The sequence below is a fragment of the Lycium barbarum genome, chromosome 6 (assembly GCF_019175385.1).
Source record: "Lycium barbarum isolate Lr01 chromosome 6, ASM1917538v2, whole genome shotgun sequence".
NCBI lineage: Eukaryota > Viridiplantae > Streptophyta > Magnoliopsida > Solanales > Solanaceae > Lycium > Lycium barbarum.
In genome coordinates, this window is record NC_083342.1 from 45,138,261 (window position 1) to 45,155,386 (window position 17,126).

The 17,126-nt window shown below is 35.5% G+C and overlaps 1 protein-coding gene across 1 annotated transcript; it reads right to left on the minus strand.

Annotated features, from left to right (window-relative positions):
• Positions 1 to 312: 312 nt before the first annotated feature.
• On the minus strand, positions 313 to 11,904 carry LOC132643867 (probable glutamate carboxypeptidase AMP1). Its single transcript, XM_060360392.1, has 10 exons — positions 10,769 to 11,904; positions 6,893 to 7,135; positions 6,262 to 6,414; positions 6,099 to 6,167; positions 5,102 to 5,189; positions 4,910 to 4,993; positions 4,542 to 4,630; positions 3,717 to 3,833; positions 3,159 to 3,293; positions 313 to 838 (listed from the first exon to the last, which is right to left on the minus strand). The coding sequence occupies exons 1-10, from the start codon at positions 11,720 to 11,722 to the stop codon at positions 656 to 658; spliced, it is 2,115 nt and encodes a 704-aa protein (XP_060216375.1). The 5' UTR covers positions 11,723 to 11,904; the 3' UTR covers positions 313 to 655.
• Positions 11,905 to 17,126: the final 5,222 nt, after the last annotated feature.

Below are 17,126 nucleotides of genomic sequence, written 5' to 3' on the forward strand. Positions count from 1 at the left end.
GTCATTGAAATTCACTCTATATGTTTGGGCATATCATTTTGCAAATCTCACAACCCCATTTAATTTGGTTATGTAAAACTGCTTAACAGCAGTTGGGGATTTTTTTATTTTTTTTTTAAGAAATTTGGTCTTCCAACAAATCCCAGGCAACATTATTTTCAATCTTTTTTATAAATTACAAACACCTAGATGAAGAATTCACATAAACATGATAAGAGATGATGAAATGTCAACAAAGATCTGGAATTGACAAAACACCCATTTCAGAATATGCAATCAGAAACAGAAAAAGCATCAAACTTTGGCCAAAACTAGAAAGAACCATATGAAAAATTCACAGAAACTTTACAGGAAAAATCTAATGCTAATTTAGTTTGCCTAATATCGAATTGTATCGATCATTGTAGTACCAAAGATCCAAAAGTGTCCCAACTCCAGGGAGTGGAAAAAGAAAGAATCCTTTAACTTTAATTGCAAATTAGTAAAAGGTGAAAAGACTATGTGCAAGTGTGTGAGCGTGCTGTTTATGCTTTCTAGGCAGCTCGGTGCACAAAGCATACCGCATTAGCAGAGTCCGGGGAAGGGTCGCACCCCAAGGGTGTGATGTAGATAGCCTACCCTAATGCAAGAATTAGTGGCTGCTTCCAAAATTCTTTCAAGTAAGTTCACCTTTAAGAGCATGAGCAGCACTTTGAATGGCCCTTGCAACTCTCCAAATCTCATGCTGAATTGCTGAATTGTGCTCTCCACTTTTCAGGCCTGAGGATCTTGAAATTGCATTGGCTATTCCAGGAAAGAATTCTAACTCACTTTCACCATCGTTACGAGGGCCATAAACCTGCATCCCAAAACTCAAATTACTTAGTGTTAAGATACCTAATCCCATATAGTGAACCAAGATTGACCTGCGACACTACTAAAAATCACTATTTCCCACTGAAAAATGTTTAGGCTATTCCCACTGACTGTCGGTGGGAAAAACCTAAATAGTAGTATTTTCATATGGAAAAATTAGGATTCCATGACGTTTCAATGGGAACCTGTTTTCCACCATGCGTTTTCCCAGTGTTTTGGTTCGAGGGGAATGAGGTAGGAAAATCATATTTTATATCACAAATTTCCCACTAAATGTCGGTGGAAAAACCCTCTATTTCTAGTAGTGCGAATAAAACGTTTTTGTAGGATTTATTTCGATGAGTTTGGTACATAATTTCTTAATGCTAATGGTTTGAATGTGAACCAGTATAATAGTTTGTGCGATGTCAAATTAATCTTGAAATAAGATACAGTATTGATTTACAAACATCCAAATTATACGAAATATCTTTCATTAGAGGAAACATATCAAAGTTTACGGACATAGCAAAAAGGAAAAAAGATCACGGCGGATCAGTCATATTTCTTACTAGAGTTATGGAGAAAGATAATGCTGAAGCAGCAAACAAAGTCAGTAAATGCACAGGGACACATTACATGTTTACCCTTTTGGGAGCTGTCTTAAGTCATTCCTACCGGGGCCCTGTGCCATCTTCCTAGCCATTCAGTTCTTAAATTCGGTTTTATTAAACTTCGGTTCAGTTCTTCAGTCAGTTTTCGGTTATGGAAAAGTGTGCACCGTACACCGCACCGATTAGTTCGGTTCGGTTCGGTTTTTTTCAAATTCGATTTGGTTTAATTCTGTTTTCTAAAACGGTTTTTTCGATTTTTCAAGAATGGTTCACGATGACACTTGACAGTGGACTTTTGATTCAAATTCGGATGCAAAGGCACCAGAGAACCACTCAGTGCAAAGTACAAAAGAACCAGATAATCATTCACAATTCCCTAATTCACAATGCAAAGAGAAAGTAAAGCATGTAAATTGATACACAACTCTGTCAACTACAGGCCATGTTCACTCTTATAATTCGAAGCAAATGTTACAAGACATAACACCCCAAAATTTAAATGACTTGGAGAAGGCAAAAAATCCATTTTCCCAATCGTCCCAAAGAACAACAGATTCAAGAACTAAACAAAGTTCAGATCTTTTTCTTACTAGCTGGACTGCAGCAGCAAACATATATAAAACGAGCACGACTGAGTATGGGGAATTATAGATAGCGGCTATGAATGTTGAAATAGAAAATTATGAATTACTTAGGGTAAACTATTAGGAATTTAGGATGGGCTTTGGTTGGATCGGAAATATTTTGGGCATAAGTCCAGTAGAACGGTTGAATATTATATTTTTTAACCTATGTAATAAAAGTTCGGTTAAACCGAAAAACCGAAGAACCGGAACCCCGAAACCGACCGAACCGAACACCGAACTTTTAGAAAAAATAGAACCAAAACCGAAGAACCGAATTAATTCGGTTCGGTTCGGCTTTTCGATTTTCGGTATTTATGCTCAGCCCTACTTTGTGCTGGCTGTAAATCATCTTAAATGTATCATTTCAAAATTCATGAAATCCTGAAATACTAGGTACTAAGATTTGATATTTTTTCTCTTTTGCAGGAATTAGCTTCATTAATCATTATCTTAATAGATTTTCTCAGTCAAGGCTAATGGTTGTGGAGACTAGAAAAGCCCTTGTGCATCCAACTCAACTATACATAATGTGCTCTTCTACGTATCCATTTAGTTAATTTCTCTTGGCAAAGGCGGTATTAGGATGTATTTGGCTTTCTTAAGCTATTACTCCCTCCGATTCAAAAAAAGTGTCCACTTAGCTTTTATTTTTTAGTTCTCCACTTACCAAATAAAGAAAAAATTGACCTTATTTTTTCATATTTGCCCTTATTAAGTGTTAAGTGACGAAATCTCAATACCTATTTAATTAGGGGCATTTTAGTCAAATTACCTATGGCTAAGAGGACACTCTTTTTGAACCGGAGGGAGTAATTTACAACAGTTGAAATTGTTAGGATGTATTTGGTACTTCTTCCATTGAGCTGTAAAGCTGTAGATCTATCATGGTTTCATGGAGCGGAGTGAACCTGTGTCCATTTGGGGTACAGTCAGTTGACCTGGAGGATTGCCCTCCCAATTCGAAGTTTTTTTCTGATTTCCACACATATCCAAGGGAAAGATGGGAGGAGATCCGAATCACATAAATGGAACCCAATGATGAATCTTGAAATCTCAACTATACCAATAGGGAGAAAAAGCTTACCATATGCTTAAACCATGGTCTTCCCTGAAGCCCTTCTGCATCCAAAAATCCCCTCTCAGCAAACATGAGCCGGTCATTTAACATTCGTCGCTTCAGTGCTGCATGCTCGTCCGTCGCTTCATCCTCTTTCAGTTTCTAAGTTTACGAATACAAACAGAGTAGCAGAGGCAATATGAATTCATCAGCATAAGAGTAATAATTAAAGAAAATATCCTAAAATAAGAAGCGAGCAAACATAAGTATAGTAGAAATTTTTATATATGTCCCATCTCACACATAAAATAAAAGCACGACTAGTGGGAAAAAGGTGGCAGTCCTTGGCCCTTGTCCCTTATTTTTACTAAAATCACCCACTGAATCTTTGGTTTTAGGAAAACATGCCGAACTTATCTCATGTTACATAACTTATGCTAACAGCAAGCTTGTTTCTCCTTTTTTTTTTTTTTTAAAGGTAACCTTCTCTCTTTTCATTCCACGAATTTTCTCCATCACTTCCCAATGCTCAGTATCTGCTTTGCAAGAAAGAGACTTTCAACATACTAAAATTGTGCAACAAACCTTTGCTTCTTCTAGAATTTGTTTAGCTGCAGCAGCAAGTTGTTGAGTGGCAGCAGTAATAGGATGCAATGAGATGCTGCTTCCTTCCAACAAGTCACTCAGCATACGAGTATAGTCCTGTAAAATGGTGTTCATTGAAAACAAGACCACAGCAGATAAGTTCTTCGACCTTCGTGACTACATAAGAGGATGTAGATTATGATCTTCAATAAAGCAAAGCATTAATATGGCTGTGTTCAAAGGAATTCACCTCTTGATCTTCATAAATCTTGGCTTTTTTAGAGTCAATCACATACTCCCTCCATCCCAATTTATGTGATATAGTTTGACTAGGCACGGAGTTTAAGAAAGAAAGGAAGACTTTTAAAACTTGTGGTCTAAAACAAGCCATTGATATTTGTGTGGCTCAAAATAATTTCATTAAGGATAAAAGGGGAAGTTTTAAGTTAAATTATTTCTAAATATAAAAATGTATCATTCTTTTTGGGACAGACTAAAAAGGAAAGTGGATCACATAAATTGGACAGAGGGAGAAGTATAAAGAAATTTGTGTTTTGCTTCTTCTATAAGGAATTAATAAATGCATTCAAGTGAGACCAATCTCGAGGGCCAACCATAAAAAGGATGTCGTGACCATATTAGCACAATATAGCATATGACAGAGGCATACAAAAGGTATTCAACGTATGCACTTTATGCCGTGGAAATAAATGCTTCTTCAAAGAACAATCACTCCAGCATATTCATCTTAATGCTAGGTCAGAGGTATTAACAATAGCTTTGTGCTTCCAAAAGTGAAACCCTCAAAATTTAAACTTTCTATACCTGTAGCTCAGCAGCATATGAGAGATAGTTAAAAGGTAAAATCGGATCATCAACCAGGCGAAGTGCAAGTAGTCCCCAAACTCCTGCCACTGTGAGGGAAGGGAGGAGAAACAAAGAAAAGGCTGTCATTTCCATAGCATGACGTCAAAAGCCAAAGATCAAAACTAAAACCCTAAGAGTTTGTATTAATGTAATCAAACGTATGCAATTTTAGACCCTAAAAGTTTGTATTAATGTAATCAAACGCATGCTATTTTAGATGTTAAGAATCACCTTTAAATTATATAGATGCGTCTAACATCTATACAAAGTCAGTAGCTTTGAATAAGCTGCAGAAACATCTAAAGCTACAGAAGATAAGTAACTACCTGCCACATGCCGCTGAAAGAATGGATCCCCTGAGTTTACCATCCAGTCATAGGAATCAAATGCTGTGTGATATACTGGAAAATCTGCAAGAGAATGATGAAATCATAAAGAATATATTGGGCACAATGTACCTAGGATGCACTGAACTCCCATGGTTTGGATAACTTTAGCTAAGAATGGAAGCATTGTACCTTTGCCATAGTACAGATCAACAGAAGGAACCCCTGCATGGTGCAAAAATGGGGAAAAGTCTGAATCTACTGCAGTAAGCCGTTGAATCTGCAAATGCAAAGACCATCACACTTGCATACAGCTCAGAAGAGTACAGAAGAGCAGATACCAGAGAAGGACAACAAATCATGGAAGCAAATGGATGCAAGGGTATCCATCATTTATCCGTGCCAGAAACCAAGGGAGAAACAGAATTTTAGCTACATTTGGAACTGGTTACAGAGGGGATCTTGTTATTGAAGATAGGTACCATAACTTTTAGTCTCCTATAAAAGGATTTCTAGAGAAGATAAAGAACTCTTTCCAAATGCAAAGAGTTGCAATGAGCGGCACTTGGGCAACCAAATTTCCGCAATAAAACTGGTGAAAAACGGGTAGAATGTGGATTAAATGATTTTAAAAAGTTAACAGAAAAATGGTTGTTCACCATCCCGGCAACAACGCTGATTTTGGTTGTGTTGAATTCTTCAACAAACAAGAATCACAATTTCATTACTTCTGTAATTAATTTCCTTGTCCTTATGCCGAGGGTCTACCTGAAACATCCTCTCTACCTCCCAAGGTAGGGATAAGGTCTGTGTACACTCTACCCTCCCCAAACCCCACTTTGTGGGATTTCATTGGGTGTGTCGTAATGTCGTTGTTGTTGTTGTAACATACAGTCATATATGCATAAAATTCTTCATCCAAAACATCCCTTTAGATATAGGTAATCTTGACCATTTTTTTATAAAATTCTAATCGATCGGGAAGTATCTTTTTAGTTCTATTTTTATGGTAAACCGAATTATCTTTTTCAACATAATCTCAGTATTCAGTATTCATATTTGATAGATAAGACAACATGAAGAATTCTTATGAAACGCAGTGTAGCACTGAAATATACGCTACACCTATAATTTGCTTGACGAAAGATTGTGTGAAGTAATAAACAAAAAGAGACCATAAGAAACTTACTTTGATACCTCTATTAGCAGCTGTCCATCTTTCATAAAGAGTCGTGCCATCTGTGTCTGGGTCATTAACCTTATCCAGCAAATCAAATACAATTAGCTAAAACATCATATAAAAAGGCATCATTGTCTAAAACTTCCACTAACTAATAGCTCAGTAGGCTTACCTTCTTGGTGATCTCGGTAAGCAGATCGTCAAACTGAGGCGTCGTCCTGGGAAAAAACCCAGGGCCTTGAACTGCACAATCCACATTTAGGTAGGCCACAGATTTAGATCCAAGGTTAACAAGATTCTGCTCAACCCACTCAGTTGATCCAATCTGAATCCATGAAAAGAAAACAAGATGAGTGCAAAACAAAAGTTTAGATCATTAGAATAACCCTGGTAGCTTTTAGGAAGCAGTCTAATATTACATTAGACAGAATCAGGTTTCAGAATATCTGTGATGGGCTATTCTGCACTCTGTCTCTGTTATATAGCGCACGCCCGTGCCATAAAAACATGCATAGAGGCTTATAGACTATAGCCACCCAAATACTTTATGGCCAATCGTACTGTTTCATCATTGAACCAGATTTAGAGTGTCGTTTCCACAGAAAATTCTTGTTCACTAGCAGAACATAAAGTGATTGAAGAGAATGATAAGCCTATTCCATTGAATTAGCATATATAGTTCCTAAAAGGAGGTTAAACAAGTTGAACAGAATAATCTTGCAGTCAATTCTAGATACTGCACCTGATCCTACCATCAGACAGCAGAACATGCTGGTGACTTCTGGAGATAGAACATTACCTACCATCCCAAACTCTTCTGCATCCCAACTGCAGAGAATGATTGTTCTTCGAGGATTCCAACCCAAACGCATGAGAAGAGCATATCTACGAGCAATGTCAAGCAGGGCCGCGGTTCCACTATTGGGGTCAACTGCTCCATAAGTCCATGCATCTCTATGGTTTCCAAGAAGTACAAAACGATCAGGCTCTTCTGATCCCTTTATGACAGCAAAAACATTATGAACTGTTGCCATCTTTCTCTCTCCCTGGAATCAGAAATAATGCAGAAACACTTTAATAAATGTCTGAGCTGACCTACTTTTGAGCTATCCGTATGTTCATCATCTTGTTGGGTAACTTTAGTCGTTAAAACACTTCTACGAAAAAGAAATAGTAAAATACTTTATAATGCAGGTTCTCTTCTTTTTTGACCTCCCCCCCCCCCCCCCCCCCCCCACAAAAACCAAACCCCCCAACCTTTCCTTTTTGGTTTGCGGGGAGGGGCGTGCGCAATAATGCAGTCCGATGCTGGTTCCATTCAAGGCCATTCAGTTGGATTTTTGTCATGTACAGAATTAGAAAGACATCAAGAATATAAAAAGGAAATAACAAAAATGCCAGTATGAGAGATGATGTGGGACTGAATATTTTATTTGTCACAGGATACACAAAGCAAACCAAAGTTGACAAGACTCAATTAAAGCTAATGGTTGCATCAATTCACACACTGTAGTATTAGGTTAGATATCTCAAGAGAATTAGCAGGTGAAAATTGCAAAAGATCTATTTCTTTGATGAAACTGATGAACTGCATATCTCTTCAAAGATGGAATAAAATGACTGAGACCAGCAGATGTTCAATATAGTAAAGTTCCTTTGACCAATATGACTTTCCTATTATGTACTTGACTCGTGCATGGTTGTCTTAGGGGAGCCTAAAGAATGCCTTTTAAAATACCGATCTAATAACCATTGTGTGATCATGGAGAAATAACTATCAGGAGCAACTTTTTCTTTCTATCAACCAAAGCATATATTTAACCTTGTAAGCACTTCATTACATTCATGGAGATGTTAGAATCTTTGAGAAATCACATACTTCTGAATTTGGCAATAACTATGTTTTGGTAACCGTGGTGTCGAGGTCAGCTGGCGCGCACCTAACTAATGTCACGGGGTACTTGCAACCTACCACCAGTACAGATATCGGGTAACTCTGCCCACCAAGGGTTGGACATATGGGAAAAAACCACCTTAGTGTTTTTGCCTCCGCTAGAAATTGAATCTTTTTTTAATGAAGTAATTGTTGTATTGATGGCATAAAGAAGATGTTGAAACAGTACAAAAGAAGTTACGGATGGCTCCTAGATACAAAAACCCACAGAAAGTTCATGAGCCATTTCCCTAAGCGAGCAAAAATATTTGGTTGTTAAGCCAAATACAGAGAGCTAATGAAATCTACAAAAGGGACAACATCATTTACAGGGGCTAAAATACTCCAGCTGAAGAGATTCATTCAGCATTTAGATTTCAAAATAGAGCTACTAGACCCTTGGGTGCAAACGATGCAATAACAATTGTGACTATTCGTACTGATAATGAAAGAAGCAGCAGTGACACAATAGTTAGAGGCAGCTGTAACAAGTAACTCTCTCCTAGCAGAATCTGACGATAAATCACCCGCTTCTTTTGGTAAAAAACAGATCTGCCTTGGCATAATAGGAGATTATTATGATCAAATTTGAACAAAAGCATCTAGTAAAGCAAGAATTGCAATCCATGCTATTTACATGAGTAAATCTAGGGGTGGACGTTCGGTTCTTCAAAACTTCAGTTTTGGTTCTTCACTGGTATACGAAGACCGAACCGAAATTAGTTCGGTTCGGTTCGTTTTTCTAGTTCAGTTTGGTTTGCCGGGGCTACTTTTAGGCTTAAAGGCATATTTACTTTTGCTCTAAGCAATTTGGTAATTATTATTCTGATTTCTCCATATTATTTTCTTTATATTTGTTATCTTTTTGTCTCACTTGTGCGTCATAAAACTTCAGTCTGCGTCTCTATCTTTGTCGATTCAAGAAAGTTATATATATGAGATTTATATTGGTTCTCATTAGCATGGCTTTCTTTTCTTTTTTCGGAATTAAAATATTTTGTTTGACAAACAGTAACACTTGTAGGTTGCAGAGGATTAGGCCGAAAACATTAAACAACTGGGATGCCTGCATATCAGTTTACTAAAGCTAATTTCTCGAGAAGTGCAAAATCGTATGGATATGATTCTCATTTTGTATCTTGATTAATTGAATAGTTCATTATAGTGATAAAAGGAAACATAGCAAAAACTGAAAGACAATTAATAACCTACAGTATTTTTGTTTGGTCTATTAAAAGAAGGATATATCATCTCTTTTTATCTAGCTAGTGAACCAAACATTCTATATATTCAGGACAAGGTGAAAATTATCAAGTCCAATTTGTAGATTGTCAATGCCCCAGTAGTTTCATACATTATGTTACCTCTCCTCAAGAATAATTCTTGAAAAGCTACTTAGCAGGTATTTTTACTGCTCAACTCAACTTTCATCCTGCTTTTGTAAAAATGGAAGAAGGCAAACTCGAACAGGAAGAATCCCAAAAAAGAAGTTTATAGATATGTTTGCACTGGATAGCATCTGTATGTTAAAATGCCGTCTGCTCTCTTTTTGGCTCCGAACAGTTGTGAATTATTTAAATTTTCTTTTTTTTCTGCTGCTGCTGTCTTTTTTTCCTTGTTATCACTATGTTTGTAAGATTTTCTATTTTGTAGTATCATAAGCATGCCTTATGATACATCAGCAGAAGCAGACTTGCTTTATTTGCTAATTTTAAGAGCCCGTTTTGAGAACAATTACTACCAGAAGCCCAAGAAGCAACCTAAGGTCTCAACCAAATATGTAGACTGGTTCTAAATCTTGAAAGTCCTCCTAGGAGACAAGACAAAGTTCACAGCACAAGAAAACCAAATAGGGGACGCAAGAGCAGAATTTTTATACATAAATTTATGCTCCGCATGAAGCTAAGCATCGTTAGGCCAACCTATCTTCGTAAATATCCAGATTCATCTTTCCATTGAAAGACAGTCCAGATCCTCCAACATCCTTCCCTACCAGCTACCTCCCGATAGATAAACATCACTTTAAGTTGAGATTGAACTATCCAACTCAAACTTACCTACCACCCTACATTCAAGAATGTAACCCAATACCACCTACCCCCACAGTAAAGATGTTTATTATTGTCAAATGTCATTTCATTACTTTACCAAAATGATGCTTAGCCAATATTTGGAAATGTAATCTTCCATCTCTTATGAAGCCTACCCAGCAATCCAAACGAAAATACATTCTTTCTTTACCAAAAGTAGACGTAATAAAAAAGAAGTAATCATTAACCATCATCTACCAAGAACTTCACCAAAATCAACAACATATAGATTTTGGAAACCCAAACACCTAAAAATGGAAATCCTTCCATCAAAATTTTCCTAGAAAATAGAAAAGTTTCTTTTTGGAACTAAAATAACCTATCATTCTAGAAACTCCAAATAATACTCCCTCTATTTCAATTTATTTGTCTTACTTTTCCTTCTTAGTCTGTTTAAAAAAGACTCCTTTTCTTTTTTGATAACTTTTTAATTCCAACTTTCTACATGATATTTTCAAGACCCCAAGATTAAAGGGCAATTTCGGAACACTCTACCCATTTTTAATTTGAGACTACAAGATTCAAAATAGTCTTTACTTTTTTTTAACTCCATGTCAAGTTAAAATGAGACAAATTGAAACAGGAGGAGTAATAGAAGTCATAATCAACATAAGGACAAAATGAAGACATTCAACACAAGAAGAAGGTCAACTAACCTGGTAGGTAAAGTTGAGCATAATGGGACCAGGCCCAACCCTCCCACTAGTACTAAATCTCATACTCTTTCTCCATTCATAAGGCATCTCAGCTCCCCCAAGTGAACCTAATATAGTCTCAGCTGACATCATTGATATAGGCAATGAAGTTATACTAGGAAACCTTTTCATCACCAAAGGATCATCTATTCTCAACTTCTCACCATTCTCAACCCCACCCCAAACAGGACTTAATGGATCCCCTAAACCATTCATCACTGTCCCTCTTTCAACCCCACCACCAAACTCCCTTTCACTATCAGTAAACATCAATACTGCAGTGACACCACGCTCTGCAGCCTTCTCAACAACTACATTTCTTGACAAACCACCATCTCTCCTTACTATCCCAATACATCCCTTAACCTTCACACCATGCACACCAAGTGCATCATAATCTTTTTCCCTACCATAATTCAAGAAAACAGGCTTACCATACACTGACCCTGATGGTGAATATGCATGATAAGGCATAACAACACCATTTAAACCTGGTTCAGACAACTTTAAAGCATGCACTGAACTGTTAGCAGAGTGGAGAGTAACTGAAGAGAATAAAGGATATGAGAGTAGAACAGTGTAGTTAGTTGCATGTGTTTGAAGGTTTAAAGATTGGAAATGAGACTTAACGTAAAGAGCAGTGTCAAGCGAAGGTTGTGTGCCAGCAAGATGAGGGTGAATAGTGAGGTGGCGTAGGTAGTTGGATAGGGTGTAGTTAGTGGCAGAAAAAAGGAAAGTGTTGAAGTAGAAAATGGAAGTTTTATTATCATGTATGGGTGTGGAGTAATGGTGTAGAGTTGTAAAGAAAGCAAGAATGAAGAAGAGAATAATGAAGACGAAACTCAAGGTTTGTTTTGAGATGCACAACTTTTTGTGGGTGGAAACATAGAGGCTAGTAGAACATGGTTGAGGCATTTCTTGTCTGTTTTCAAATGCGAGAGAGAGAGAGAGAGAGTAGAAATGGTACTCCAAGGGTGAGGAGAGATGAGAACATTGGGTACTACTTGGTACTGGGATTTATACAGCAGAAAGTTGTTCAGTTACTATTTGAATATTGAAGTCATTTGTGTTTTCTTGGGTTTTGTGGGTGATTGGCCTTATGTTGATGTGTGTAACTGATGAGAACATATTCGCTACATTTCCAGAGTCAAATTTTATAATTTTAATCGTAAATTTTAATATATATTTTTTGAGTTTGTGAAAATAAAATTTATATATTTAAAAATTAAATAAAAAATATTATAATTCATAATAATTTATAATTCAAATAATTTTAGAAAAATATAAGAAAAACATGGTAAAAAATTATCTCGTAGACTACCTAAATAATAATAAATTCACAAATATTGAAACGGAAACGGAAGGTGTAATGAGTTCCACATATTGAGTGGGGTTCACTGCTCTTTCTTTTGCTTTTTTAGTTGGAACGATGAGAACCTAAAAGCCCGAATCCTTTGAGACCCCACCAAATTTGTCAAAGCAAATTTTTACTGCACCGTAAAAAGAATATTAAACAGTACTCTCAATTTATGTGATATATTTTTTTAGTCTGTTAAAAAAATAATATATTTTAATATTTAAAAATAATTTAACTTAAAATTTCATCTTTTTATCTTTAATGAAATGATTTACAGCCACTTAAATATTTAGGCTTATTTAAAATCACAAGTTTCAATTTTTTTTTTAAACTCAATGCCTAATTAAATTTTATCACATAAATTGAGACTGAGGGACTAGAAGATTTTAAGTTCAAATCTCAACCTGAAATGACTAATTTCAAATAACTATGGAGAACATGATTTACATGTTATGCATATCTTTTTACTTTTATTTATTTACTCTTGATATAAGAAATTACAATATAATTAATTTCTTATATCAAGTTGGGGTGCCAGCAAGGTGGGGGTGGAGGGTGAGGTGGCATAGGTAGGTGGATAGCAGGATAGGGTGTAGTTAGTAGCAGAAGAGAGGAAAGTGTTTTATGATGTTTGGGTATAGAGTAATGTTGGAGAGTTGTAAAGAAAGCTAAAATGAACAAGAGAATAATGAAAAGGAAACTCAAGGTTTGTTTTGAGATGAATCACATTTTGTTGGTGGAAACATAGTATGGTTGAGGCAGAGTATTTCTTTTTCTGTTTTAATGGTGAGGAGAGAGTTCAGTGTTTGGGACTCTGTTTTATACAGTTTTCATTTGAGGAAATTTTGACATTATTTTTGTTTACTTTGGGTGGCCATCAAGGGGATTTTGGCGTTATGTTGATTGATGTATCTGATGAGAACATCATAATTGATGTAACTGATGAGAAACATATTGAGTGGGGTTTTAGTGCTCCTTTTCTTTTCTTTTTTTTTTTTTTTTTTTTTCTTTTTGGTTGAAACGATGAGAACCTAATTTAATTCTTTGACCCACCACCAATTTGTCAAAGAAAACTCTACTCATAGGTCGTATTAATCCTATAATAAGTCTAAACCAGTACAAATCTTTTAATAATCCCGAACTTTATGGTAATTTGTGCGATTGCCTTTATTCGGGGTGATATTTAATTTTTGTCCCTCAAATTGCTGGTCTATAATTTTTACCTTCGTCTAAAATATCCTGAGTTTCTATGTTCGAACCCCGATTTAGTAAATAAAAAAGTCGCAAGCAAAGTTTCGTTTAAAATTAGATCGATTCGGATAAAAGTTAGAAGGCTTAATTTTGTAGAATAACAGCAGAGTAAAAAAAAATTGCCTTAAGACAAAGGCAATTTGGATTGGCTTATAAGTTGGTCAAACCAGCTTATAAGTCATTTTAAACTTATTTGGGTGTTTGGCAAAAAAAAAAAAACAGCTTAAATTAAGTTTAAAAATGCTTAAAATAAGCTAAAATCAAGAAGTTGCTCAATTCCATTTTTTTTTTTTTTGGCTTAAAAGCCATTTTAGTTTGACCAACAACTTTACCCTTTTATCCCTTATATTTTCTGTTAATTCCAATACTATTCTTACTTCTAAAAACCTTGAAGCACTTATATCCAAACACGTAATTGCTTATTTATAAAATAACTTTAAGCACTTATGCTTAAAAGTCATTTTTTTTTCAACTAATCCAAACGGGCTCGAAGGCAAATTTTGCCTTATAAGGCAGACTTTTTGCGAACCCTTGCCTTGCGATTTTTTTTTCTAACTGAACGGAGGTTCGAACCCTGAATCTCGGGGTATTTTCGGTCACTTTTTTAAGCAAAGAGAAAAAATTAAAGACCAGCAATTTGAGGGCCAAAAATAAAATAAAAAACAACGCCTTTGAAGGACAATCCGTGCAAAAAAGAATTACCATAAAAAGAACATTAAGTAGTAGAAGATTTTAAGTTCAAATCTCATCCTGAAAATGATTAATTTCAAATAACTATTACTCGTTCTGTCCCAATTTGTTTGGCATTTTTGTTTTTCGAGAGTCAATTTTTTTTAATTTTGATCATGTGTTTGTACATAGAATCTTTAAATTTTTCGAAATATAATTTACATATTTGGAAACTAATTAAAAAGTATTATAAGTCACCATAATTAATAATTTAAAGTACTTAAAATGCGTTGAAAAATTTACAGTTAAAGAACAACTCGTTTAACTCTCGAAAATGAAAAGTGTCAAACAAATTGGGACGGAGGGGGAGTATGTCATTAAATTTACTGCACCGTGAAAAGAACATTAAGTAGAAGATTTTAATTTTTAAGTGCACATCTCATCCTGAAAATGATTCATTTCAAATAACTATTATGTGATTTACATATTATGTTTGTCTGTTTTATTTTATTTATTTACTCTTGATATAAGAAATTACAATATAATTAATTAACCTTTTCTAATATTAATTAATTTTATAAGTAGCTTCTTTAACAGATTCTTTAAGGATAAAAATCAAAACTAAGGCTCGAAAAAGATTTAATTAGTTAGTTACTCCCTACATTCCAATTACGAGGGTTGACCTATTTGGCAATTAAATAATTCTTTCTTTAATTAAAATTTCTAACATAAATTCTTCGAGTATTTTATAATAAAATTTATATATTTGAAAACTACATAAAAAGTACAATAAATCTACATAACTAATAATTGATAATATATGAAAAGAATTGAAAAAAATTATAATAAAAAAAAGGGCCTAAAATACCCTCGAACTATTGAAAATGGAGCAAAAATACCCTTCATCCACCTTTCAGCCCCCAAATACCCTTATCATCCACCTATTGGGTCTAAAATACCCTTATCACCACCTATTGGGTCTAAAATACCCTTATCACTAACAGAATCTTTTCATTAAACACGTGTCATTTTTCTATTGGTTGGATTATAAAATTAATTAAACTAATTAACTTTTGCAATATTGACCAGATAGTGCCCCCCACCCCCCGACCCGACCCCCCTCCCCCCCCCCCCGTGAAAAAAAAAATTTGAAAAAAAAGTTGACATTTTTTTTGCACCCCACCCCGCACCCCTACCCCCCCCCCCCCCCGACGCAAAAAAAATTAATATTTTTGAAAAAACAAGTTTTGACGTTTTTTTTGGGTTTTTTTAGCTAGGAGGGGAGGGGGCGTAGGGTGCGGGGTTTGGGGGGTGGGGGGAGGGGGAGGGTGCGGGGTGGAAAAAAAAGTCAACTTTTTTTTTTCAGCTGGGAGGGGGGGGGGGAGGTGTAGGGTGCGGGGTGGGGTGCAAAAAAAATATTGGTACGCTTCTCAACTTCCTAGTAAAAAGCACAAGTACTTTGAAATGTATTGATAAATTAAAATGTCTGATGTAATTGAGTTACCAAAAAAAAAAAATATCTCACCCTAAAAAATATGGTATATTTTCAACCAAAAATCTAAAAGGCACAAGTGTAGACTACAATATTTTTTTTGCACCCCACCCCGCACCCCCCCCCCCCACCCCCCAAAAATCTAAAAGGCACAAGTTGACTTTTTTTCCACCCCGCACCCTCCCCCTACGCCCCCCTCCCCTCCCAGCTAAAAAAACCCAAAAAAACGTCAAAACTTTTTTTTTCAAAAATATTAACTTTTTTTGCGTCGGGGGGGGGGGGGGTAGGGGTGCGGGGTGGGGTGCAAAAAAAAATGTCAACTTTTTTTTCAAAAAAAAAAAAAATTTCACCGGGGGGGGGGGTCGGGGAGGGGGGGTAGGGGGGTGGGGGGCACTTGGGTTTTCTGGTCAATTAGTTTAATTAATTTTATAAGTCAACCAATAAAAAAATGTCACGTGTTTGACCAGAATATTCTGTTAGCAATAGGGGTATGTTAGACCCAATAGGTGGATGGTAAGGGTATTTGGGGGCTGAAAGGTGGATGAAGGGTATTTTTACTCCATTTTCAATAGTTCGAGGGTATTTTAGGCCCTTTTCCGAAAAAACAATTTGACTTCCCTAATAGATCAAACCGTCGTAGAATTTGAGACGGAGGAAGTAATATAAAACGATAAGATTGCAAAATCATGTACCATTAACACACAAAAAAAGAAAGGAGACAAAACTGCCTTTATCACATGCTACCATTATAACTCTGCCAATTGTCAATAGAAGTGAAATAACATGGATAATTGAAGAAAACAATCACAATAACCCGATTGGCACATGCTACCCTTTTTTTCATTTTATTTGAAAATTAGTGTTCGGTTGAAAAAATTAAAATTTAACTTAAAGTTGTATTTTAAATTTGGAGAACAACTTATAATTTATTTTCCAATTCACTTTTCACTTTTGAAGTTATATTTATATATATTGAAGCATGAGCATTATTCTTAATATTTTTTTACAAAAAATATAACTAAACACGACTCCATCTTCAACCAACACCAAAAATTTCAAATAAAGTGAAAAATATTTGAAATCTATGGTCAAACGCCTACTAAGAATCAAAGTTTTTGTTATATTTAATGATTCAAGATCAAAGAGAAAATCAAAAGGACGGAAACAAACCAAAATTCCTTGGGTCCTAATCTCCACAGTTTTCTGTACCTTCACGAACAAGATAAAAATAATAGAAGATAATGATCTAAGCTAATGATTTTTTTTCCATTTTGTCTATTGAGATTACGATTGAAGAAATCGAATTGAAAATCGTGTTGGGGTTCGTGAGATAGAGAGAAAATTTGGAAATTTTAACTTTGCAATATGTCATATTACTTTCTCTGAATGTACAATTGTGCATCCATGCCCATATATACTTGGGGCAAAACTGGAAATACAAAGAAAAAACTCATCCGGGTCAACCGGATAATATAAATAAATGAAGAATGGGCCAGGCCCAATACATAAAATACAGAAAAACCCAAACTACGTAACTCCAACAACCCCCC